At 40.5% G+C, this 27010-nt stretch overlaps 1 protein-coding gene across 1 annotated transcript in view; it reads right to left on the bottom strand.

The window, feature by feature from the left end:
* The window catches only part of LOC148843900 (uncharacterized), a 90851-nt gene that overhangs the window by 42727 nt on the left and 21114 nt on the right, over nt 1-27010 (bottom strand). Inside the window, exon 6 of the mRNA XM_088957160.1 lies at nt 15539-15675. Within this exon, the coding sequence (XP_088813286.1) occupies nt 15539-15675 (137 nt within the window). The remainder of the gene's footprint in view (nt 1-15538; nt 15676-27010) is intronic.

The raw sequence follows: 27010 nt of genomic DNA, 5'->3' as shown, positions 1-27010 counted from the left end.
GAGTATGATCAGATTGTCCTTGACTATATTCTTGACTTTTAATGAACCTTGTGAATCTTTCAAACCAGGCTCTAGGAGACTGTTTAAGTCCATATAGAGATTTTTTTAGCTTGCATACCTTATATACTTCTTCCAAGTCTCCATTCAAAAAGGCATTCTTCACATCCAGCTGATTCAGTGGCCAATCAAGATTAGCTGCAACAGATAAGAGTACTCGAACTGTATTTAGCTTCGCCACAAGAGAAAAGGTCTCAGAGTAGTCTACTCCATATGTCTGAATAAAGCCTTTAGCTACTAGGCGAGCCTTGTATCTCTCCAAGGATCCATCTGAGTTGTACTTCAAAGTAAACACCAATTTACAACCAACAACTGTCTTTCCATCCGACAGGCCCACTTTCTCCCAAATAGCATTTTTTCCAAAGCTCTCATCTCCTCAAAAACGGATTCTTTCCACTCAGGAACATTTAGAGCCTCTTGGATACTGTTAAGAATGGATACACTAGATACTTGTGAAATAAAGGCACAATATGAAGGTGAAATATTTTTATAAGATACAAAATTTGACAGAGGATGTTTTGCACAAGACCTAACACCCATCCTAAGAGCAATGGGAAAATCAAGCTGATTGAAAGAATTAGAATTACCTGGAGGAATATTTTCAGGGATTTTTGGAGAATTATCATGAATTTCATGACCCAACCTTCGATCAGATTCTTGTTAATGCTACGGAATAGTGTCTCTCCTTTTCTATGCTAGACATTCCCTAGAATATATAAGGGCTTTATACTGTTTCGCACGCATCTCTGTTGTTTCAGCTTTTTCATTTTGAGATGGCATCACCAAAGATTGTTCATTTTCAATATTTAATTCATTTGTTTCCACTAATTTTGTATTTTCTGCCTCACTTTCTTTCGGTGACTAGTTATGAGGAACATCATTATGGACAAATTCAAACATTAAATCAAAACCATCTAAAAAACCATCTTCACTAGTGTTGCTCTCCCCCTGAAGATGGGAGTTGTTGTAGTACGAGGTTCCTTCAAAGAATGTGACATCCACAGTCACAAACATCCTTTTCAAAACTGGATCAAAGCATTTGTACCCTCTCTGATTAATGGGATAGCCTACAAAAATACATTTATGTGCTTTTGGATCAAGTTGTGAACGTTTAGGATCATGGTTATGAACAAAGGCCACTCTTCCAAAAATTTTTAAGGGAATATTTGTCACTAGCCGAGAGTTTGGAAAACAGTCAATGAAAACCTTAATGGGTGTTTTAAAATCCAAAATCCATGTGGACAGTCTGTTAATCAAATAAGTGGCTGTTAAAATGGCTTCTCCCCAAAGATACTTAGGAACCTTAGTTTGAAAACTTAGGGCTCTAACAACTTCAAGGAGACGTTTGTTTTTCCGTTCAGCCACCCCATTTTGTTGAGGTGTATTATTACACGAACTTTGGTGTACAATTCCTTTCTCAGCAAAAAAAATTCCCTAACACATTGTTAAAAAATTCCTTTCCATTATCACTTCAAAAAATTTTAATCTAAGTCTGAAATTGTGTTTGAACCATGTTATAGAAATTTTTTAACACAATTTCAGCATCAGAATTCTCTTTTAAAAGGAAAACCCAAGTGACCCTAGTATGATCATCAATAAAAGTAATGAACCAACGTTTTCCAGAAAGGGTTATTACTCTAGAAGGGCCCCAAACATCACTGTGAATCATGGTAAATGGTTTTGATTTTTTATATGGTTGAGACTGAAAAACAAAACGATAATGTTTTCCTAATTCACAAGATTCACACTTGAAAACTGAATGATTTTTTTCATGAATAACTTGGGAAATAGATGCTTTAAATATTGAAAGCTAAAATGTCCTAATCGATAATGCCATAACAAAACTTCACAGTCACTAGAAACAGATATAGAGCTGAAACAAGTCTGTCGATCTTTCCTTCCAAAGGTAGATCCTCTATTAAAGATGTAGAGACCACCATCCTGTTTAGCACCCCCAATCATCTTCCCCGAGGTTAAATCCTAAAATTCACAACAAGAAGACCAAAAATTAACTCGACAATTATGATCAAGGGTAAGTTTGCTGATTGATAAGAGATTGTATGATAGGTTAGGAACATGCAGAACATCTTTGAGGTTTAGAGAAGGAGAAATAGATACAGTTCCTTTCCCAACAACAGTAGCAAAGGAACCATCTGCAATCTTAACCTTTTGATCCCCTGCACAGGGTGTATATGAAGAAAAAATTGCGAAGTGCCGGTCATATGATCAATGGCACCTGAATCTAGTATCCAGGAGCCATTAGATTTGGTACAAGCAATGGCTGCAGTGAAAAAATTACCTGGCTAAGCTAGAGAATAGGATGGGTAAGAATTTCTTAACGATTGAGATTGAAACCTTTTATATAAGTGCTCTATTTGTTCCTTTGTGAGAGGAAAAGACTCTGAGGATGACTGCTGCCTTGGATCCAAGTTGCTTACTTGAAGTGCGCGGACATCTCCACTTGACTTGTTGTCACTGCTTGATTTTTTCTTCCAACCCACCGGTTTCCCGTGCAGCTTCCAGCAGGTTTCTCGAGTATGCCATGGCTTTCTACAATGATCACACCAAGGCCTCTGCTTTCCTCCTCGTTTATCTCCGTCTAAGTCTGCACCTCAGGCCACAAGAGCGGACCCTTCATTCTCTGTTTTTGTTTCACTAACATTCTTCAACATCACTTGGCACCGTGCTTCTTCTCTACGCACTTCTGAAAAAACCTCTCTTATAGTAGGCAAGGGCTTTTATCCTAAGATACGTCCCCGAACCTCATTGAGTTCTTTGTTCAACCCAGCCAAGAAGACAAAAACCCGACCTCTTTCTATCTTCTTTTTGTACCGAGCACTGTCACTGAGACTTTCCCGTTATTCTTCTTCAAATAAAACCAACTCCTACCAAACAGCCATCATCTCATTATAATAGGTTGTTACTTCACGTTCACCTTGTTGCATCTTCCACATTCGGGTATTCAGTTCGAACAGTTGTGAATGATTGTCCAAATCTGAATAGGTTTCCCTAACAGCTTCCCATACATCGTGAGCCATCAGCAGAAACATGAATATAAATCTATGCAAATGGGCAGAAGGCGTTCTACCCGATTTGTGTAATTAACGTTTTTTCTAGGAATTGGTTCCTAGATTATGGGCAGATGATCTAGAAAATAAATCTTTATTATTCTCTGAAATTTTTAAAATTGTTCGGTGAATTTTTATTGAAATTTTGAGTTGAAAATGTGATGAAGGATCGAATCTTTGTGGTGCCAAGAATGGCACACCTTGCGATTTCTCTTCTATTCAATTCTGGTCTATAAATAATTTTTTTTTAGACATTGTATAGGAATTCGATGTGATGTAATAATAGAAAAAATAGGTTTTTCTAGTGCAGCCCTCTGATTTTAGTTTCTTGGTAATTTGATTATCTTGAATTAATTTGTTTTCATATCATTATTCTTGAATTAAATCTTGAACTGGACACCAAAACTTGGGCCGATTTACACTAGATTTGGTCCAAAGTGTTTGGACCGAATTGTTGGTTCGATGGGGTTGGTTTTTCTAACCCTAATTTGATTCAGACCAGAGAGATGATGGCCCAGTTCATGTTTTAATTTGGCCCACCTCTGTAAAACCTAAATTTAATATGATAAAACTGAATCAGCCCTAATTTACCTACATGGGCCGAACTGCCTTTTGCAGTACAGCCTATGTATCTAGATAATGTTACATGATAACATTGTAGAATCTGTTGGGATGATACTGATTTAATCTAATTAATTAAGGATTTTACAGATATTTTAATTGATTTGATCAATTTATTTCATGCATGTGATGTATGGATGTGTGATGTGCTACGTACATGGACCATAAGTACTTGGCCCATGATTATTTCAATAGTGGCTCTTTCGCACTCCATAGCTGAATGCACATCATTTCCATGATGTCCATAAGATCATTGGATGATCTCCCTGTTTGCCTAGCTATTTAGGGCCCATTTAAATCTGACTTTTGAGAAAGTCAATGGGAGCCACTTTGGATCGACCTAAATAAAAACTAGGGCGTAATATTTTGTTCTCTCCACTGAAATATGAGTGCATGTGATAGGAAAATGTTAGGCAGTGTATGCCCTTAGCTCCAATCAGCATGATGTACACTATGACATTTATTGTAAATGAATAAAGTACATAGTTGATTCATGTTATTATGGTGTGTTTCTATATAATACCCTTAAACTGGACACGTATGAGACTCGTGTTAGTTTAGAATCTTCACAGTCGTTGGATAGATCTGGGGAGATTTATCCTGCCAAGGCTGACACTGATGTACCACCAAGTTGGTTGGAGTGGCTTGTTTTAGTTGCCAGGGTGAGACCTGAGGTACAGCAGTGTGAGTTTCTTGAAACCCTGAACCGGACCAAAATTCCAATATTGCCCTAGACCTTGGAGATAGATGGGCAAAACTAGAATGTTACACCTGACCCTAGACTCGATTATGATACTGCACTAGGTATCGGATTGGGTTGTCTTTGATATGCCAATCAGTGAAATCCTTAGAGGGGGTCAAAACCTGGGTATGTTGGGACAGTCCAAAAATTCATCTGAGTGTGTGATCACACTGAGGGAGGACACTCTAAATTGCTTTCCAAGGAAATGCCAACGTATCTTGACGTGATACACTCGCATCCCATCCATTTTCCCATCTTCCATGTATACTAGCTATCACTCAATGCCACAATCTCTCCCTTTCTCTAGGCCACCTCCACAACCACTTTCCTAAGAGAGCTTTATTCTTTAGAGCTAACCTTCCTAATCCCAGTCCACCCTCCTCTTTACTCCTACAAACTATTTCCCAATTGATTATGTGTGTTAGTGAAGGGGTATTTCGGTCTTTGTACCTGTTGAGAGTGTTGATGTGTACTATTATGTTAGCTCGAGTGCCTCTTAGTTAAATAAGGGCACTTATGTCTTTTCCAATTACATTAATAATATATTAATAAGTCTGGCCGAAACTGGGGTTGACTTTTCCCTATTTTCGAACCAGACCTTTTCTCTTCTCCTTCCTCTTTCTTCCTTCTTCTTTCCTCTCTTTCTTCTTGCTGTTTACTTTACTTTTTAGGTAACAAACAAAACAGACTTCTAGGGCAGGCCGAACTTTAACATGGTATCAAAGCAACATTAAACAAATCAGACCTGCTAGAATTCTGTTTTCTGCGCATTTGAACTAGGCTTTCTTTTGGATTTCTCAGCCGTTGGTTGGAGACTGAGAAAAGGGCTGAAAGGAGTGATCGCCCTCTTCCCTTGGAGGTTTCTATGCCTCCGGTGGTGTCGTTGGTGATTGGTTGTTGTGGTTTCTAAGCCCTCCCCTAATTAATGTAGGGTTGGTGCGTGTGGTGCAGTGGTGTTTCATTCCTTCGTGTGGTTGGCTTTCAGGCGATGAGGTAAGGAGTTTTTTTATGCATATTTTCTGTTACGAAACACATGAGAGGTGTGGTACAGATCGTATGATGGGTTTCAGATTGTAGTATGCTAGGGTTTATGCTAGGATTTATGCTGGTTTATGTGTGATTCGAAGGGAAGTAGTGTTTACTTAATGGTGAAACTTCCAGTAGCTGTAGAGTAGGGTTTGTGGTGTTACAAGTACGGCTTTCAGCCTTTGTTATTGCTAAAATCAGTGTGCAGATTTCGGTAAGTGTCTGTGTGTAGTGTGCAGTGTGTAATGCTCAGGATTCAGTGATAAGGGAATTCGGCAATGGCAGATAACAGTGATAAAAAACCTAGTGTGATGATATCTACTGACCACTTGAATGTCCAAATGACCTCCATTAAACTGAATGGAGAGAATTATGTCCCTTGAGCCAAGTCTATAGAGGTTTTTCTGAAGGCGAAGAAGAAGGTAAAGCACATAAGAGAGGAGAAACCCCCCACTAGTTCTCAGGAGTATGAAGACTAGGAACAGGAAGATGCATAGATCATCACATGGTTGTGGAACAGTATGGAACCCAAAATCAGTGTGAATTTCATGTTTCTTGACATAGCCAAAGAGGTGTGGGATCATGCTAAGAAATGTATTCTGGTCAGGATAATACAACTAGGGTATATCAACTGTATCAAGATTACTTCAGTCTACAACAGGGAAATCAGAGCCTTGAGGAGTACTATGCCAGTATGAGAAATATTCGTAATGAGCTAAATGTCTATCACCCTCTCACCTCTGATGTCAAGGTTCAACATCAACAGAGAGAGCAGCATGATGTCACTCGGTTTCTGGTGGGCCGAAGTCTGAGTTTGAACCAATACGAGCCCAGATACTAGGAGGATCTGCCCTTCCATCTTTAGAGACTGCTATCTACGTACTGAATTGGGTTCGAACCAAATCGGTTCCAAAAACTCCATATGAACTATGGACCGGAAGGAAGCCAAGTGTAAGACACTTGAAGATTTGGGGTTGTCCTGCACACGTTAAAAGAACAAGTGCGAACAAGTTGGAATCCAAAACCAGTCGTTGCCTATTTATAGGCTACCCAAAAGATTCAGTGGGATATCTATTCTATGACCCAAGTGAACAGAAAGTGTTCTGCAGTCAAAACGCCCAATTCTTAGAAACTGAATACATCCTGGACACCCATCGTCGGGAAATAGTTCTTGATGAGGAGAGCTCAGGAGCAGTGGGAGACGTCCCACAAGTTCCAGGTAGTGACCAACCTAGAAGATCCACTCGGGTATCCAAGCCACCAGTCCGATATAGTTATGACCAGGATAGTTACCTGGTGGAAGCCCTGACTAGTAAGGAGGATCCCATAACTTACATGGAAGTTATGTTAGACATAGATTCCCAGAAGTGGGTAAAGGCCACGAGAGTTGAGATGGACTCGATGGAGACCAATGGGGTCTGGACTCAAGTAGATCCACCCTCCGAGGTAAAAGCAATTGGTTGCAAATGGATCTACAAGAAGAAGAAGGGCCCCGATGGCAGGATTGAGACCTACAAAGCTCGTTTGGTGGCGAAAGAATATACTCAGAAAGAAGGTATCGATTATGAGAAAACCTTTTCGCCCGTGGCCATGCTTAAATCCATTAGGATCCAGCTACCTGTAGCAGCATACCATGACTACGAGATTTGGCAAATGGATGTCAAAACCGCATTCCTGAATGGAGATCTTAGTGAAAATATCTACATGCAGCAGTCGCAAGGCATAATAGATGCTGGTCAGGAACACATGATATGTAAACTTAATAGATCCATATATGGACTTAAGCAGGCTTCTAAGAGTTGGAACATCCGTTTTGATTCTGCCGTCAAAACGTTTGATTTTGAGCAGAATCCGGATGAGCCCTGTGTTTACAAGAAGTCCAGTGAGGATAAGATCACCTTTATGGTGTTGTACGTGGACGATATCCTACTCATTATGAATGATGTAGGAATGTTGACTTCGGTCAAGGTATGGCTGTCACAACAGTTCTCCATTAAAGATCTTGGAGAAACTTCATATATATTGGGTTTTCGACTCTATAGAGATAGATCAAAGCGGATAATTGGATTATCCCAGGCTGCTTACATTGACAAAATTGTCAAAAGGTACAGCATGGAAAACTCCAAGAAAGGAAATGTTCCTTTCAGACATGGAGTCACTCTCTCCAAGAAGATGTCTCCCAAGACTTCTGAGGAGATTGAGGGCATGAGAGACGTTCCCTATGCCTCAGTCGTAGGGAGCATTATGTATGCCATGTTGTGCACTCGCCCAGACAGTGCTCAGGCGGTGAGTGTGGTAAGCAGATTCCAAGCCAACCCAAGGTAGGAGCATTGGATTGCTGTGAAGAACATATACCTTCGAAGGACAAAAGAGTTTTGTCTGGTATTCGATGGCAGTTCACTACAAGTTCTAGGGTATACTGATGCCGATTTCCAACCAGATCCAGATGATAGAAAGTCTACATCAGGGTATGTTTTCACGATAGAATCGTGTTGTTTGCTGGAAAAGCAGCAAAAAGGGGTCCAATGCAGATTCCACAACCGAGGCCGAGTACATTGCCGCAAGTGAAGCTGCCAAGGAAGCCGTGTGGATGAAGAAATTCATACACGAATTGGGAGTGATTCCGTCCAGCACATCACCCATCCCGTTGTTGTGTGACAACAATGGAGCGATCGCCCAGGCTAAAGAACCTAGGCCCACTGAAGTCAAAGCACATCGAGAGGAAGTACCACGTACTACGGAAGATCGTTGGTAGAGGAGACGTCCTAATTCAGAAGGTAGCATCAGCGGATAATGTGGCAGACCCATTGACTAAGCCACTGACACAGAAGGTGTTTGAGAAACACGTGGAAAGTATGGGACTCCGGCTTGTACCAAATTGGACCTAAGTGCAAGTTGGAGTTGTTAGACAGTTTTGTATGCCCTTAGCTTCAATCCGATTTGATGTAATTTTGTTATTCAGTGTAAATAAATAAAGTGCATGTTTGATTCATGTTGTGTGGTATAATTTTATGTAAGACCCTAAAACTATAGAGACTCGTGTTAGTTTTTAAATGTTCACAGCCATTGGATAAGTCTAGGGAGATTTTTGCTGCCAAGGCTGATACTGGTGTGCCACCAAGTGTTGGGATGCCCTGTCTCGGCCACCAGGGTAAGACCCAAAGCACATACAGTATGGGATTACTCGAATCATTGAACCGGACCAGATTTCAAGTATTGCCCTGGACCTTGGAGACAGATGGGCAAAACTGGAACGTTACACCTGACCCCTAGACTCGATTATGACACATCACTAGGTGTCGGATCGGGCTGTATTTGATATAACAATTAGTCTGAGAATTCATCTGAGTTGGTGATCATAGTGACAGGATCGGCCCCTTTGTCGGACAAAGGTAATGATCGGGAATGCACTTTCTCTGATGGAAACCAAACTACCGGCAGTTGATTTCAATCGTTGGAATTTTGTTTTGCAAAATTAATATATACATATACCTATATATATATATATATATATATATATATATATATATATATATATATATATATATATTTGTACGGTTTCAAAATGTTTGCAAATGGTTTTAATTCTCGGGATCCATGTGAGTAGAGAGTGTGGCACTGTTCCTTGCAGCCAAGGGAGAGGTTCTCTCTTGTCGGGCAGTGCTTGATCATTAAGGGCTGAGAGGTTAAGCGTAAGACCACTTAGGATAATACCTGGTGGGCTAATCTTGCACCTACCCACAGTCCCTGGGTTTTTATAAGATGGCTTGGTCCAGGGACCACTTAATGTAAGTGTTGGGCCCATAGGGTCCATGTGATGGGCTCAGGGGTTCACTGAGCTTTTCAGTGAATTCAGTTGGGCCTTGTAATAAAGGCTGGGCCGAACCCATGTGGCTGGTGTGTAGATCAATTCTTGGGTCCCACGCCATACAAAGAAACCCAACTAGGCAGCAGATTGGAAACTAGTTAAGCACTGAACACTTAATGGGCCAAAAGCCCATTTCGAGCTGGACTGATATGATCACCCATCAATGAGGCGGATCTAAGATTAATGTTAGAAAAAGAATTGGGCCTTTAACCTTATCCACTCTGGGAGACCAAATTCAAATCAGATTTGAATCTGGTAACCTCCTGATAAGATCAGGAGTAAGCTAACTTAATCTGGAGATAGGATTAAGATAACCCCATATCCAAATACTGATTTGTATTGGGATAACTCCTAATTTAGGAGGTTTCTTAATCAAGAAGAAAAGAGGAGAAACCCTAAGAGAAAAAGAGATTTTCAAACCAAGGGTTCAAGCAAGAAAGCATCCTGCGAACTGAGATTAGATCTCATTCACACTCCAGAGAGAAGAGAAGCAATTCAGCCATCTTCGTCCTAGGAGTTCTCCTCCAGCCATCGCCATTCCTTCTTGCAAGATTTGATCTTTGCAGAAGAAAGAAATCAAGAAATCAATTCTTGACATCAGTCTTGCAGAAAAGACGGAAAAAGATTTGGTGCTCAGAGTTTCCAGAGGGTTCTTGAGAAGGATCCAGTGTGTAAGACACACTCTGTTGGTTCCGTTCCACCTACAGCTGTGTCATCTTCAGCAGGAGCGGATCTTAGTGTCCTCGTTGGGTGTGAACACCAACTTTGGGAGATACTGCTTCTCCGGATCAAGTATAATCCTCCCTTTTTCCTTTTTGGTTCAGATCTGGTTCGATTATGGTTCAAATAGGATCCTTGAATATTGTATTCTAAATTTAGGGAATACGATTCGCAATCGAGAGAAGGTAAGAAAATTTTTGAAATCCGCCCACCCATTCCGCAATCTTTTGGCATTCATTAGATGGATCCTACCATTCTTTCTCCCAGCAGAACACAACTACCTTTGCACACTCAGGTATGGCTTGTTTGGCATCCACACCCAACCCCTGGATTATTGACTCTGGAGCCTCCGATCATATGACGGGAACTCCAAGTGTGTTTTCATCTCTCACTCATTGCTCAACATCACAATATGTTCCCCTTGCTAATAGCTCCACATCATCTATTCATGGTGTTGGTAATGTTGACCTAGACCCTGTGTCCCTATCCTCTGTTTTATATGTACCTAAGCTTCTATTTAATCTTGTGTATGTTAGTAAGCTGACCAAGTCCCTTAATTGCTCCGTTACATTTTACCCCTCTATGTGTGTCTTTCAGGATCTCAAGACGGGGACGAAGATTGGTGGAGGGCATGAAGCCAGTGGACTGTATTATCTTGATGGTGGTGGAAGAAAGTCAACGGGGCCCTTCAATCATCTATTTCTCCTCTCCAATGGCATTGTAGAATTGGTCATCCTTCGCTGAAAGTGTTGAAGTCCTTGGTCCCTTCATTGAGTCAACTTTCTATTCTAGATTGTGAGTCGTGTCAATTTGGGAAACACCATCGTGTTCCCTTTAATTCTAGGGTTGATAACCGTGTGTCGAGTCATTTTTCTTTAATTCATTCAGATGTTTGGGGTCCTTATAAAGTGATGTCATATAACGGACAGATATTTTGTTATTTTTGTTGATGACTTTTCAAGAATGACACGGCTCTATTTAATGAAAGAAAGAAGTGAATTATTTGCCATCTTCCAGAAATTTTATGCTAAGATCCGCAATCAATTTGGCGTTCACATTAAAATTTTCCGTTCTAATAATGGTCGTGAATACTTGTCTTCATCTTTTCAAGAATACTTGGACCAACATGGCATTATACACCAACTTCATGTACCTACACCCCACAACAAAATGAGGTTGCTGAGAGAAAGAACTGACATCTTGTAGAAACGGCACGCTCACTCATGCACCACATGAATGTTCCCAAACCCTTCCCCTTCTTGTGGCTAATCCTCCTCCTCTGGTTCCAGTCATGCCTACGTCCTTGCCTCCGGTGCAACCGTCCGTTGACCGTCCACCTATCCGTCACGTGTATACACATCGCCCACGTGTACCGGCTGCGCCTCCTCCAGCTTCATCACCGTCAACAGATCCGGCTCCAGATCTGACACCAACCTCCGACTTTGATCTTCCTATTGCCTTTACGGAAAGGTAAACGCACCTGCACCCTTCACCCTATTTCCAATTTTGTTTCCCTTACTCACCTCTCCACCTCCCATCGCCAGTTCATCTCCTTGTTATCCTCAGTGGTTGTTCCTAAGGATGTTCAGGAAGCCCTTACCTCTCCAAAGTGGTGTCGTGCTATGGAAGAAGAGCTCTCTGCCCTCCATCATAATCACACTTGGGACCTCACCGCTCTTCCTCCTAGGAAGCAAGCTGTCGGTTGTAAGTGGGTGTATACCGTTAAGTACTTGCCAAATGGTCGTGTTGAGCGCCTAAAGGCGCGGCTAGTTGCAAATGGGTACTCCCAAACCTATGGCATTGACTACACAGAGACATTCTCCCCAGTTGCTAAGATAGGATCAGTTCGTGTTGTCATCTCCCTTGTAGCTATGTATGATTAGCCTTTACATCAACTAGATATCAAAAATGCTTTTTTCCATGGTGATTTGCTCGAGGAGGTCTACATGGAGCAACCACCAGGGTTTGCTGCTCAGGGGGAGGATGGTAAGGTATGCAAACTTAAGAAGGCTATATATGGACTTAAACAGTCCCCTCGAGCATGGTTTGCTAGGTTCAGTGAGGTGGTCAAGAAGTTTGGTATGAAACAGTGCCAAGTTGATCACTTTGTCTTCAGTCATGACTCTCCGGTAGGCAAAATACTACTGGTGGTGTATGTAGATGATATTGTTGTGACTGAGAAAGATAAAATGGGCATTGACAGATTGAAGGCATTCCTACAGGAACACTTTCAGACAAAGAACCTTGGCAAATTGAAAAACTTTTTGGGCATAGAGGTAGCAAGATCTAAGCATGGCATTAATTTGTGTCAGAGGAAATATGTGCTTGATTTACTGGAAGAAACAGGTTTGTTGGGTACTAAACCAACTGATATTTGAAGACCCTAACAAATACTGACGTCTTGTAGGCAAACTAAACTACCTAACCATTACTCGGCCAGATATTTCATTTGCAGTTAGGGTGATGAGTCAGTTCATGCAGAAACCTTTGGTCCCTCATTAGAATGCAGTGCTAAGGATTGTGAGGTACTTGAAAGGAGCTCTTGGTCGTGGTTTGTTGTACAAAAGTGGCGGAAAACTGGAACTAGAAGGATACACCGATGCTAATTGGGCAGGTTCTATGTCTGAAAGACGGTCTACCACAGGCTATTGCACCTTCCTGGAGGGTAGCCTGGTAACGTGGAAAAGTAAGAAGCAAACAATTGTGGCAAGAAACAGTGCAGAAGCAGAATATAGGGTCATGGCACATACTGCTTGTGAATTAGTGTGGCTAAGGAACCTTCTACAGGAGATAGGATATGACATCAGTACTCCAATGAAGCTATATTGTGACAATTAGGCAGTGGTTCATATCTCTTCCAATCCGGTGTTTCATGAAAGAACCAAGCACATCGAAGTTGACTGTCATTTTGTGAGAGAGAAGGTGCTGAATGGAGTGATAGAAATTGCATATGTTATACGGGAAATCAATGGGCAGACTTGTTTACAAAAGGTTTGAGTCGGGGGAGAGTGGACTACATATGTAACAAGCTAAGATTATATGATATATACTCACCAGCTTGAGGGGGAGTGTTAGTGAAGAGGTATTTCGGTCTTTGTACCTATTGAGAGTGCTAATGTGTACTATTATGTTAGTTCGATTGCCTCTTACTTAAATAAGGGCACTTATGTCTTTTCCAATTACATTAATAATATAATAACAGGTCTAGCCGAAACTAGGGTTGACTTTTTCCTATTTTCGAACCGAACCTTTTCTCTTCTCCTTCCTCTTTCTTCCTTCTTTCCTCTCTTTCTTCTTGCTATTTACTTTACTTTTTAGCTAACAAACAAAACAGACTTCTAGGGCAAGCCAAACTTTAACAATGTGATCTTTCTTTTCCTCCCCAAGCTCCCATAGAAAAGATCTCATTATCCTCTCCAACTTCTTAGCTTCCCTATTAGGAATCCTAAATATAGAGAGAAAATAGACCAATAGGTTTGCAAGGGTAGCTCTCAATACAGTCACTCTACCCCCTATGGAGATGTAGTTTTTTTTCCAAGAAGCTAATCTTTTCTCGAACTTTTCCAGAATTGGGGTCCAAAATCTACTCTCCTTTGGGTTAGCCCCTAGAGGGAGACCTAGATACTACAAGGGCCAAGAAGAAATGGGACAACCTAAACAATCTACCACAGACTGAAGAGTCCTCTCATTCAAATTAACCCCTACCACACAACTCTTATCCAGGTTTATCTTCAAATTGGAGACATTCTCAAAGTGTTGTAACAATGTTTTGAGATTCCTCACTTCCCACCTGTCACCCCCTTCACAAAATATTATGATATCATCGACAAACTGTAGATGGGTTACCCGGACATTGTTCCTTCCAATCCTCCAACCTCTAACTTCCTCTTCCCTATCTACCTTAGAGATTAATCTACTGAAGACATATCTGCAACTAGGGTGAAAAGAAAGGGGGAAAGATGGTCATCTTGTCTAAGGCCTCTACAAGCTGAGAAAAAATCTTTCACCACCCCATTAACCAAGACGGAGTAATGGCAGGAGCTAATACAGCCCTTCACCCAATTGCACCATCTAGCTCCAAACCCACAACGCCCTAGGACCTCTAGCAAAAAACTCCAATCCACAAGATCATAAGCCTTCTCCAAATCCAACTTACATACAAAACCTTGAGTTCCAAACTTTCTCATGTCCTCCACGCACTCATTTGCTATTAGGATTCGATCCGTTATTTGCCTTCCCTACACGAAAACACCTTGTTCTTGACAGATGATGGAGAGTAGTACTACTCGAATTCTCAATGACAACACCTTAGCCAGGATTTTATAGATGCTTGTCATTAGACTAATTGGCCTATAGTCCTTAGGGTTCTTTGCATCTGCCTTCTTTGGGATTAGGGCTAAGAAAGTAGCATTGACTCCAGGGCTCACCGTTTTTTTATCTACAAATTCCTAAAACACCCCAACAAGGTCTTCTTTGACCACATCCCAACAGTCCTGATAAAAATCCATTGAAATGCAATATGTTTTACATCATATTAACTACTTGAAGCGATGCAATTAAGGAAAAAAAGAGATTTTGGGTTTTTCATGCTTGAAAATGCTTTATATGTTTGCTTTTAATTTTAAATTTTCATTTTGAATACACTTTACATGTTATGTTTATGTATTTTAATTTTAGATAATAGGCTTTTTAAATCATTTATTTTAAAATTTAAGTTTATATTTTATTAACATTATGTTTAATATTTTTTGAATTCTTTGCATTTTTTTTTAATTTTTGGCATTTTTTGAATTTTCTCTTTTTTTATTTTTTAGCTTTTTTGTAATTTGGTGTCTTTCTTAAAAAGGCGTGTGCCTTACCTTGCGCCTCGGGCACAAATTGGCCCTTGCGCTTTTAAAACATTATGTAGTGGACAGACGAGTGTAGGTCTGATTTGTGTTGCTCAAATAGGTGGGTTACATGGGTGTTACAGTGTGAAATGAGTGTTGATTGGTTGCAGACCTAGCACTATGTGTGGGGTATATTCGGGTGGTTTTGTGATGTTGAAAGTGAAGAATAGCAATGACTATTAGGAAAATATGACAGTAGATGTTTTCAGCAATAACAAGTCATAAGTGCTCAGTGTGGTGATAGTGAGGTGGTGTGATATACAAGTGAGTGAAGAAAAAAAAAGGAAAAAAAAATAATGGCAGCTATGGGACACAGCAGTGAACACAAATCTAGTGTTACGATTCCCCTCCCCACCCCCCAGATCACCTAAATGTGCAAATGCATCTATTAAACTGAATGGTGAGAATTATTTCCACCCATTTTCCCTTTCTCATCCCATTCCATCCCATCTGTTCCCATCTCACCAAAATCTTCCCTGAAACCAAGCACAGCCTAAGTGTAGAATAGAAAGAACCAAACAATTATACCGTGAAGCAGAAAATTTACCTTTCTGAATGAGCTGAACCATCTGCAGAAGTCAAAACTGATGCATATCCACGATCATATAGAGGTACAGAATCACCATCCAATGGGATAAACTCCTTACTTTGCTGTTTATTTGTTTGGTTGTCCATCCAGAAAGACTACATGCAAAAGAGGGTAGAAGAACAGTTGAAGGTAAGGTCGATCAAACAGAAAATTGCAAGACAACTTTCACCAATTCTAATGATAAACCACAGTCTTAAAGCAAAACTTCTATTTGGATATTCAATAAAATTCAACACCAGGCGAGAGAGAATTCTAAATAGCAATTCTTAAATAAAAAATTGTCAAATTGAACAATAGATAACCAACAAATTGAGAAGCAATACACATCCTAGATGCGGATGTTGAGATAGAAGTTTGGAAATCAAGAAACATATTATACAGGAGCACATGAGTAGCGCCTAAATAGGTGATAAATGGAATTGTGAATGCAAATGCACAGGTAAAAGGAGCGACTCATTGTGCAACTTGAAGGTTCCAAAGGGATGATAGGGAAACCAAAAAAAATACAGGTTAAAGAAAAAAGAAAATAAAAACAGAATTGTTATTTCATTAACATATGTGAATAGTAGAAGACCAGGATTAATCTAGCAATCAAATAGATCATACAGGACTTAGTTGAATTAAGGTAAATGGAGTAAACAATAGAAAAAAATCACATCTCCAAACACTTTGAGGTCCATTACAATATTTAAACAAAAGCTATTTTAGCATTTGAAGCTAATTTCATTGTATTCAGTTGATATGAAGAATTTAATAAATGAATAAATAAATAAAGTGACTTGTCACAATTGCAATTCTGAAAAGGTGTTTGCACAGAAGCACAGAAGATTATGAACAGCACAAGCTATGAGTAAAAAGATGCATTCCCAAATTTAGCAACAAACTTGAGGTGTGCTATCAAATATTTTTATGTTTTTTATTTTTTATTTGTAACTAATTGAATTGTTTCACTGGAAGAACAGTAAAACAGGTGAAGAAGATGAGGTGATTAGGCTGGGAAGGAAACAGGAGAAGAAGATGAACTTCGTTCAGGTGAACAGATGGTCAAGAGAACTAGGAATAAAGAAGAAGATGATTCTACTCAAGGAGTCTAAAGGTAGAGGAAAAACAAGACTCAAAATCAGAGAAGACCGGACAGCAATGGTTTTACTGGACATGGAGGAGTTAAGCTGGCTTAAAGGCTTTGTGGATGGATAAACCTATGCAGTGAAGACATCAGGACGGAGGAATGAGCCGGTTAGAGGTGAAAAGAGATTATTGGTAGAAAACAGAAGAAATAGGAATGGTTGGTTCATCACAGTAACAGAGTTCTTTGGCAAAGGCACAAGGAAGATGATCTGTTTACCAGAGGGTAAAGCAGGACAGGAAGGAAAGACAGTGGGAACAGAGAACATAACTAGTTAGGAAGAGAAAGATAATATATGCACAGAAGATGGAAGTTTTGATTCTAAACTAAAAGGGCAGAGCTGAATATCAAAAAAGAGGACACAAAGATGCTTGCTTCTTCAACTTGTTCAAAAATAGTTTGGGAAGAAGACAGATTAGGGTAGAAAAGTAATGAAAGCAAAAACTAAAGTAAATGACTGGAAGGAAGTCCTACAAACAATAATGGAGAAGACTCAGTTGAAGGAGAAGGTGAACCTTATTCCATTTGACGAACAGAGAGCTATCCTAGATATAGGGGAGCTTCAAATGCCTGACTGGAAGCAATTTTCTTTTTCTTTTTGATAATCGAAAAGTTACTTCATTACCAAAATGTTAACAAAGTTGCAGCGTCCCAAAGAGAGGTACGAAGTGCTAACTCTCTTGAAAGTGAAAGTGTAAGAAACCACAGTACAGTACACTATAATCAAATCATTACAATATAGATGTTCCCTCAAGACCCCCTGTTTAGCGAGACCATCAGCCATAGCATTTGCTGACCTTTTCACCCAATGTGAACTAACATTCATGCTGCTTGTTAACCAGCTTGCCTTCTTTAGGAAATCCTTGTAGAACCAAATTATTGAGCTCGGGTCTGTTAACCAGCCCACAACCACCTTAGAATCTCCTTCAATTAGGAGATGCTCCACTCCTATTTGATTTGCCATCCGAATACCTTGTAGAGCTGCCAATAGTTCAGCCCTCGGTGAGTCTCCTATTCCCACTGGACCGAAGTATAAGGCTAAGATGTTGCTGTCCTTATCTCTCAAAACCCCTCCTATGTGGCTATACCTGAGGGGCCAAGGTTTCCTTGACTACTACCACCAAAATGAAGTTTAACCCAATCTTCAGGTGGCGGAGTCCAATCTACAATGACCTGTTCTTTCTTGGATGAGCTACTTACAACTGCTGACCAGTTCCTCCAAAAATTATCAAAGGGAACAAAACAGAAAGAACCCAAAGTTTTCAGCCAGTTAATTGCCCTTGTTAGGATACATTCCTTAACAAGTAAGAGACTTCTTTCCTTTTCCTGAAGGATCCTTGCATTTCTTTCTTCCCAGTTCCCAAATTGTCCAAAGTGCAGCATCTCTAAGGCATTTCCGCATAGTCCTCCCTCTTCTAGTGGGCCATACGAAGGTTGACGGGTCAAAAAGCAAACTTACATCCAGTGGAAGCAAGTATTGGCTCAATAACATTAGAGAACCGGTCACCTACTTGTAATGAGATGCTTCTCCCAGAAGGGACCCACATTATTAAACTCTTTGGACTACCGTTCAATCTCCGGCAGGAGCAAAAATTTCACAAAATAGCAGTGGTGTGCGGTGGAAGCCTGGAAGCTTACTGCCTGCAAGACCTTTGTGCAGCCAAGATTAAGGTGGTGGAAGTGGAACAGGAAAAATTCCCCCAAGCCTTGGAAACCTTTGCTGATGATCACTGGAGAACAATTTAGTTGGTGTCAGAGATCAAGGCAAAGCTCTGGTTTCCAGAGACAAAGGTAGAAGAAGAAGCTAACATGGATGTCTGGTTGTCATGTGGAATAAGCTGGGAGGACCAGTCAAAAGGTCAAACTGGGACCAAGAATTTCGAAACTCAAGAGTCTGAAGAAAAAGGCAGAACATGCCCTTTTCCTGTTAAGGTTAAATATTCAAATACCTTTGAATTTAATCCAACAGCCCAAAAGATGACTTATGCAGAAGTTTTAAAGAAATCTAGATCTCAGTGGGAGAAGAAGTTTTCTTCACGATTTTGTAAATGGGAGAAGGAGAAACTTGATTTCAAGGATCCAAGTGGAGGAGGAGATAATAGACACTTGGGGAGAAATCCTAGAGAAAGTGGTTGATTTCTACATAAAGCTACTCAGGAAGGTAATGGAGTTGGGTGGCTTTGGGGGACTTAGAATCTAGTCAGCTATGCAATGTTTCAGCAAGGTGGTTAGAGAGGGAGATTGAAATTGAAGTAAAGGAAGCTTTGCCAAAACAGGTATGTTTTCTGCCCTTAGTGCTATTCAGCCTGATCGGACCCTTGGGTAATTGACTTGGGTGTCTCTGGACATATGACAAACAATTCCTCCTATTTCTCATCTTATCATCTTGGTTCTAGGCAAGATAGAATAAGAGTTGCTGATGGTTCTCTTTCCCTTATTCATGGAAAAGGGAATATCCAACTTGGAAAGGGCCTTTCTCTTAAATCTGTTTTGCATGTTCCTAACTTTACTGCAAATTTGCTTTCAGTTTCTAAAATCACCAAAGACTTGGATTGTATTGTGACCTTTTTCCCCACACATTGTGCTTTCCAGGATCGGTTGACGAGGCAAACGATTGGGAGTGATCATGAGGCTGGTGGTCTCTACTACCTCAATGAAGATAATAGTTCAGCTCATCAGGCTTCAACAAGTCACATTGGGAAATGCAAGGAGTCTAGTGCTACCATCTATCTTTGGCATGCTAGATTGGGTCATTTATCTTTCACCTTGTTAAGAGTCTTGTTTCCAGAATTGTTTAAAAATGTGTCAATTGAGAGTCTATTTTGTTAAGTGTGTCAGCTGTCTAAACATTGTAGAACAAGTTATCCTAGCTCTAGTAATGAAGTTAATGCTCCTTTTGATTTAGTTCATTCCAATGTGTGGGGTCCTTCACCCATTACTTCTATGGATGGTTACCATTACTTTATCAATTTTATTGACCACTTTACAAAATGCACTTGGATTTACTTGAAAGGAAGAGAGGAAGTACCTAGAATCACCATGGTTTTCTATAAAATGATTGAGACTCAGTTTGGGAAAAAAATTAAACAATTTTGTTCTGATAACGCAGGAGAATACTTCAAGAATTCTCTAAATGTGTTTTTTGAAGATGAGGGAACACTACACCAGTCCTCTTACATCTTCACTCCACAACAGAATGGAGTTGCAAAGAGGAAAAATAGGCATCTACTAGAAACTAAACGTGCTCTCTTGTTTCAAAACAAGGTGCCAAAGAAATTCCAGTCTCATGTTGTTCTCACTGCATCTTATTTCATAAACAAGATGCCATCTAGAGTTTTGTGTATGAAGGCTCCTTTTTCTCTTTTGTGTCCAGATCAACCTGCCTTTTCCCTACCCCCAAAGGTCTTTGGTTGTGTATGTTTCATTCATATCAAGGATCCTAAAAGGACATCCAAAGGCAACCTAGGGATGTTTTTAGGCTATTCTCCTACATAGAAGGGATACAAGTGTCTAGCTCCAATTACTAGGAGGAAGTTCATTACAAAAGACGTCACCTTTCATGAGTCTCGGTCCTTTTTTACCCTCAGAATCCTCTTCAGGGGAGACTGATGGGGTGGAAGAGACTTTCTTGGGGGTTAATCCTCTTGTTCCTGCTCCTACTCCTCTTCCAATTGCTCCTCCTGATCCAGTTCCTTTTGAACCTACTGAGTCTACTTGTCCAATTGATGAAGAAGTCGTTGTTCCTAACCATTGTAATGAAGAAGCCAAAGAAGTGACTGCTCCTAACCATTGTAATGTAAGTGTTTATCAAAGGAGAAAGAAAGAGAGACCTTCTAGTTCATGATTGCAACCAATTGGATGCCCCAAAATCCGATCAAGGTATGGTTCCTCCCACTACATCCAATAGCTTTGATCCTAATCTTCCCATTGCTTTGTGGAAACCAGTTCGATCCTGCACTCTCCATCCTATAAATAGATTTGTCTCGTATTCTCATTTGTCTCCTACCTATCACTCTTTTGTTTGTGCATTGTCTTCTGTTTCTACTCCTAGGTTCTCAAAGGCTGTTGTTGACCCCAAATGGAAGGTAGCTATGGATGAAGAAATGAGAGCATTATTGAAAGCTAACACTTGGGAGCTAGTGGATCTACAAAATGGGAAGGACACTGTGGGGTATAAGTGGGTTTACACAATTAAACATAGAGCATATGGCACTATTGAAAGATATAAAGCTAGACTAGGTGCAAAGGGGTTCACCCAATGGAAAGGTATTGATTACAAGGAGACTTTTGCTCCAGTTGCCAAATTAAATATAATCAGAGTGTTACTTTCTTTAGCAGCAAACTTTTCTTGGGAACTGCATCAATTGGATGTTAAGAATGTCTTCCTAAATGGAGACTTGCAGGAAGAAGTGTATATGGACCGTCCTCCAGGATACAACATGAGAGGAAAGGTGTGTAAACTAAATAGGGCCTTGCCGCCACTATCGCCACCGCCTAGAGGAAGAAGAGAGAAAAAGGTCGAACTCCAGAGGAGGTTGTCGCCAACGCCCAGAGGAAGAAGAAAGAGAGACTAGACTTTAATTCGCTGCCGTCGCCACCGCCCCTATTCGGTTCACTCATTCTCTACTTCTTCAACAGAGCACCCCCATTGTTGAAGAAGAAAGAGGATGGAGTTCGCTCGCTCTCTGCTTTTTTTTCTTTTATTATTCTTGACTATTTAGAGATAGACGGATGCTTTACTTTTTTTTTTTGTTTTTTTAGTTCTTTTATACAATGTGGATATGGTGCATTCTCTCCGATGATCTGGTATTGATGGAGATTAGGAGGAAGATATAGGGAAGAGAAAGAGGTCAGAGGAGAAAGGTGATCTGGTGTTGATGGAGACTGTGGGAGGAAGAAAGAGGGAAGAGAGAGAAAGGTCGAAGGAGGAAGGGTGTGTCGGGTCGAGAGGAAGGGGATAAGAGTAGCATTGGATTTTAAAAAATTTTAAACATTACATGGTGTTACATGTTTATGCGTTTTGACGGAATATTAACGGTAAGGGTAGAGTTAGTCAACTGTCAGAAATAGTAAGGATAGCATTAGTCAATTTTCAAACAGTAAGGGTACACTTTTTTTTTGATAAATACCAGTAAGGGTACACTTAGTCAATTAGCTAAGCCATAAGGGTAGTTTAAGAAATTTACCATTTTTTTGTGTGTGTGACTTCTCTGTATACTTCTTGTCTGATTGCGAAGGCTCGCCTCACCTAATCGCAAAGCAGATTTGTATTATGTATTATAAAATACTTTTATATTCTTGATTTTTTGAGATTATAATTATAAAATAGACATTATCAAACTAAAATATCCATTTTGTGTGTTAATATGCTAATTCCATTTTATTATTTTCTTATTTGTTAGGGTTTAATCAACACAGACATTGATAAATCCCGTATCAAACCCTCAAAGACTTCAAATCAAAACCTGAACCGATAAGTAAGGAAGAACTTAAAATTTTGTCTAATCAATACATTTTCTTTTGTTTGTAGAATGCAGAAAAAACTGTAAAGGGGGTTACTTAGCTCTCTCTGAATTCTATGGGAAAGGAAGGAGGCAACTAATCTGCTTTCCTGAAGGTAGATAGGGTGTTGGATGGAAGAAAATCAATGGAATACTGGAAGAGTTTCATCACTACATGCGATTGGATATACTGAAGGAGAATGGTAAAACCATCAAACTCTCAAATGAAGATGAAGACCAGGTCCAAGAGCTACTAGCCTTTGGACAGAACAGGCTGGTTGGCTATTCCAGGAGAGAAGAGTGGGAAGATAAATATGTGGTTCAAGTTAAAAATCCGGTTAGCAACTGGAGGAGAGTTGCAGATCTGCTCATATTACAGCTGAAGTTAAAAGGGAAGTTTATTCTAACACCTTTTGAGAACAGTAAAGCCGTGCTTGATCTGACTGAAGATAAGTTAGAGCTCTCAACTATCAGTTTTCAATCTGATTATGGTGTGATTACAATATCTAAGTGGAACTTTTCATCTAACTCTAAAGAGTTCTTCACTGAGGATGGGGTGGTGATACGAGTTCTTGATCTGCCCTTTCATTTGTGGAAACAGGAAGTGGCCACACCCATTGCACTGTTATGTGGTGGTAAGCTTGCCAGAGCTTTTGGGGGGGACCTTCGATCAGCAGCTCTCCTATTGAACGGAGTGAAACCAGAAGATATTCCCAGAAAAGTGGAGATAAACGTGGAAGATTGCTTCTACTCAGTTTGGCTGGCCTCCTCCATAGAAGCTACACTATGGAGGGAGACTCACAAGGAAGGGGATGAGAAGGTAGAAGAAGAGGCCCTACGTGGAACGAGGAGAGTGGTAATCTCAAAGGCTGATCAGTCTTTCACCGATTTGGGTAAGCAAAAACTGGAGACTTTAAAAGAGAAGGGGCAGATGGGTGGTCAAAGACGTGGAGTGCAAGCTATCAGTAAGGAGTGCAGTATTTCTTATGCGCAGATAGTTAAAGGCGGTAAGAGGGAGATTTTAAATTTAAGTTATGAAGGAAGATTAAAAGTTTCAGACCAGGTCGAACCAAAAAAGGGTGAACTTGAGCCTCACGTGCCAGTTAGCACACGTGGGCCTCAAAAATGCATTGGGCCTGTTAAGAAAACCAAGAGTGGGCCGTGTCCTCTTAAGTCAGCCCAGATCAAGCCTCACTTAAAGAGGGCACGTGACTCACTTAAGTCACACGCGCTTGGGAAGGGGGAGCCTCCAATAGATGGTAAAAACCATCTAATTTCTTCTCCTTTTAGCCCCTCCTCTCATTTCCGCGCACCAGCTGCAGGTTCGGCCACTTCGTCGCTACAGTGGCTTCCGACCGAGAAGGAAAACCATTTACCCTTGGATAGGCGGAATACCAGAAGCAGAAAACGGCGGGATTTAGACCTTGTTGAAGACGGTGCTTACTTAGGTGAAGAAGATAGTTCAGTGAAGGTCTCCAGCTCATTACAGTGGAGACCCTCGAAGAAGTTTCCACTTAAGGAACAGGATCGTCGTAATCCCAGGAGTGTGAAGAGCAGTGAGGTCTTCAACTCTGACTCGGAAAGATTGACAGACGATGAAGATTTTGTTGTTTCCGGTTCAGATTTTGAAGAAACTGTTAGCTTGGGAAGTATCGATCTCCAAAAGCCAAGAGATATATTGGAAGAGGGTAGTCTAAACACCGAACCGTTATTCCTCGAGGAGGAGACGGATCTGCAAGATTATGGTACTATCAAAACGCAAAGAAGAGTGAGCCTTAGCAGCGGAGAACAGATCTCTCCCAATCTGGGTATTCTATACAAAAGACAGGTGGAGTTGGGAACACCGAAAGAGGTAAGGTAGAGGGTGAGGAAGTATTGATTGTGTACCTAATCCGCTTCCACAGTTGGGTCCGGAAAAGGGGAAGGCCTAGTCCTGACTTCAAAAATTGATACCCAGTAGCCGGTCCACATTAAGCCACCTATGTTAATTCCAGGTAAGCCTGTCCATTTGGGTTTAGATACTAATTTGGGTTCTTTGACTGTAACAGATACTAATCCAGACAAACTAATTGGTAGTAAGGAAGTGGCCATTGACAATAATGGAGTCCAATCAGAGAAGAGAGTTGGCTTGTTAGAAAGGAAACAAGAGGAGCTGGAATGAATTTGGGAGCAGATTTGTGCCCTGCTAGAGGAATATAAACAGAAGGAGGAAATGTCAGAGGTGGCTCCAAAAAGCCCTGAATCAGAGGCAAGAACCAATAAATTGAGGCATGAATTGGGAGAGTCAATGTTAAACAAGGGTAGGAAAAAGAAGAAACGGTCTAAAGTAGAGAGACTAATTATGGACATCGAGGGGGATATCGAGTTCAGTGGTAGAGGGGAAAGAAAGAGGGGTTCTAAATGAATGACACTTTAATGGAGGGCTAAATTGTTGAGAGGTAATGAAGATAATAAGCTGGAATGTAAGGGGTTTGGGTAGTGCCAGAAAAAGGAGATCGATTAAGGAGTTACTTAGAAGAGAAAGACCTGATATTGTGATGTTGCAGGAGACAAAATTAGCTGAACTGGATAGAAGGTGGGTCAGGGAGATCTAGAAAATAAGAGGGGTAAGATGGTGCTCAACTCCATCGTGGGGGGCCTCGAGGGAATAGAAACTTTGTGGAGGGAGAAATTCGGAGAACCAGTAGAGGAGCTAATAGGAAATTTCACTGTATCCCTAAAATTCAGAATGGTGGAAGATGGATTTACTTGGGTGCTAACAAATGTGTATGGTCCAAATAATTACAGAGAAAGGAATGAGCTTTGGGAGGAGCTTCATGGGATTCAAGGTTTGTGGGAAGGTCCTTGGTATTTGGGGGGTGATTTTAATGCAATAAGATTCACAAATGAGTCAAATAATACTAGGCAGGCCATTACAACTAGTATGAGGAAGTTCAATGACTTCATAAATTCCTATGAATTACGGGAGATTCCTCTACTACAGACTACTTACACTTGGTCCAACTTCAAAGAAAACCCAATCTGCTCAAAGCTTGATAGGTTCCTATTTAATGAGGGTTGGGAGAGCCACTAGACAGGTTTGGTGGCTAAGGCTCTACCTAGGATAACCTCTGATCATCACCCTATAGAAGTAGGACAAGAACCTCTTGGCAATAGACCTAGACCATTCAGGTTTGAAAATATATGGCTGACACACCCGGACTTCTTGCCTAAGGCTAAGGAATGGTGGAGTGAAGAATTGAGAGAAGTGAAATGGGAAGGGGTTAGATTCCACAAAAAACTAAAAAGGTTGATAGGCAAATTAAAAGAATGGAATAATCATTTTGGAAGAGCAGAGGAGGTAAAAGTTAGACTATTGGTTCGAATTGAGGAGTTCGATGCAAAAGAATCCCAAGGGATGGTGGATGAGCAAGACAGAGAAATGAGGAAGAAACTGAAGAAGGAGCTAGAGGAGACTTTGTTGAGGGAGGAGATTTCTTGGAGACAAAAATCCAAACATAAGTGGATCAAGGAAGGGGATGGGAATACCAAATTTTTTCATGATTTGGCTAATGGGAGAAGAAGGAAAAATTTGATACTAAAGCTTGAGGTTGAGGGTGTGGAGATAACCTCTCAAGAGGAGATTGCTAGTAGGATTGTGGATCACTTCAAATCCATCTATCAAAGACCATTAGAGAATCGGTTAATAGTAGGGGAGGAGAATTGGCCAACTTTGAACCAAACAGATAAGGGGTGGCTAGAAAGAATGATTGAGGAAGAGGAAATCAAACAAGCTGTTTTTTCTATGGATAGGGCTAAAGCACCGGGCCATTACGGATTTACAATGGTATTTTATCAAGACTGTTGGGACATAGTCAAAGAAGACTTCAATGGAGTATTTAGAGAATTTGAGGATAAAAATTTTGTGAGTCCTGGAATCAATGCCACCTTTATAGCCTTAATTCCCAAAAAAGAATGAGGCCAGACATCCCAAAGATTTTCGGCCAATTAGCCTGGTGACAAGCATTTACAAGATTCTGGCAAAAGTGCTCTCTAGGAGGATTAAAGTTGTTCTCCCCTCTCTCGTTAGCCAAGCACAAGGAGCCTTTATTCAGGATAGAAAAATTACAGATCAGATCCTTATTGCAAACGAGAGTGTGGAAGAGATAAGGAGATCGGGCAGGAAATGATTTGTTTGTAAACTAGACTTGGAGAAAGCCTATGACTTAGTGGATTGGAATTTCCTGCTGGAGATGTTGAGAAGACGTGGTTTTGGGGATAAATGGTGTAAGTGGATAAGAGGTTGCTTACACTCTTGTCGTTATTCAATGCTGGTGAATGGGATGGTTAAGGACTTTTTTCTAGCCAATAGAGGCTTAAGACAAGGGGATCCACTCGCCCCTTTCCTCTTTACACTTGTTGCTGATGTTTTTAGTAGGATGATTTCCAAAGCAGATAAGGAAGGCCAAATAAAGGGATGGAGAATAGGGAGCAGAGGCATTCTAGTAACTCATCTTAAGTCTGTTGATGATATTGTTATTTTCTGTGAAGGGAATGAGTTAAGCAAAGTGGAGAACCTTAAGATCTTAATAAGTACCTTTGAGAGGGTCTCCAACTTGAAGGTAAATCTTGATAAAAGTTGTGTGGCTGGAGTAAACTTGGAGAATAGGGAGATTGAATCCATTGCAGAATGCTTAGGTTGTAATATTTCTTTTTGGCCTTTGACATACTTAGGACTACCCTTAGGAGCCAACCCTAAAGAAAGTAATTTTTGGGCCCCTATTGTGGAGAAATTTGATAAGTGCTTGGCAGCTTGGAAAAAGA

Source organism: Nelumbo lutea, chromosome 8 (assembly GCF_056320005.1).
Source record: "Nelumbo lutea isolate HS-2025 chromosome 8, American lotus-T2T, whole genome shotgun sequence".
Taxonomy (NCBI): Eukaryota; Viridiplantae; Streptophyta; class Magnoliopsida; order Proteales; family Nelumbonaceae; genus Nelumbo; species Nelumbo lutea.
The sequence above is the reverse complement of the archived record's forward strand: the minus strand, read 5'-3'. Positions and strand labels throughout refer to the sequence as shown.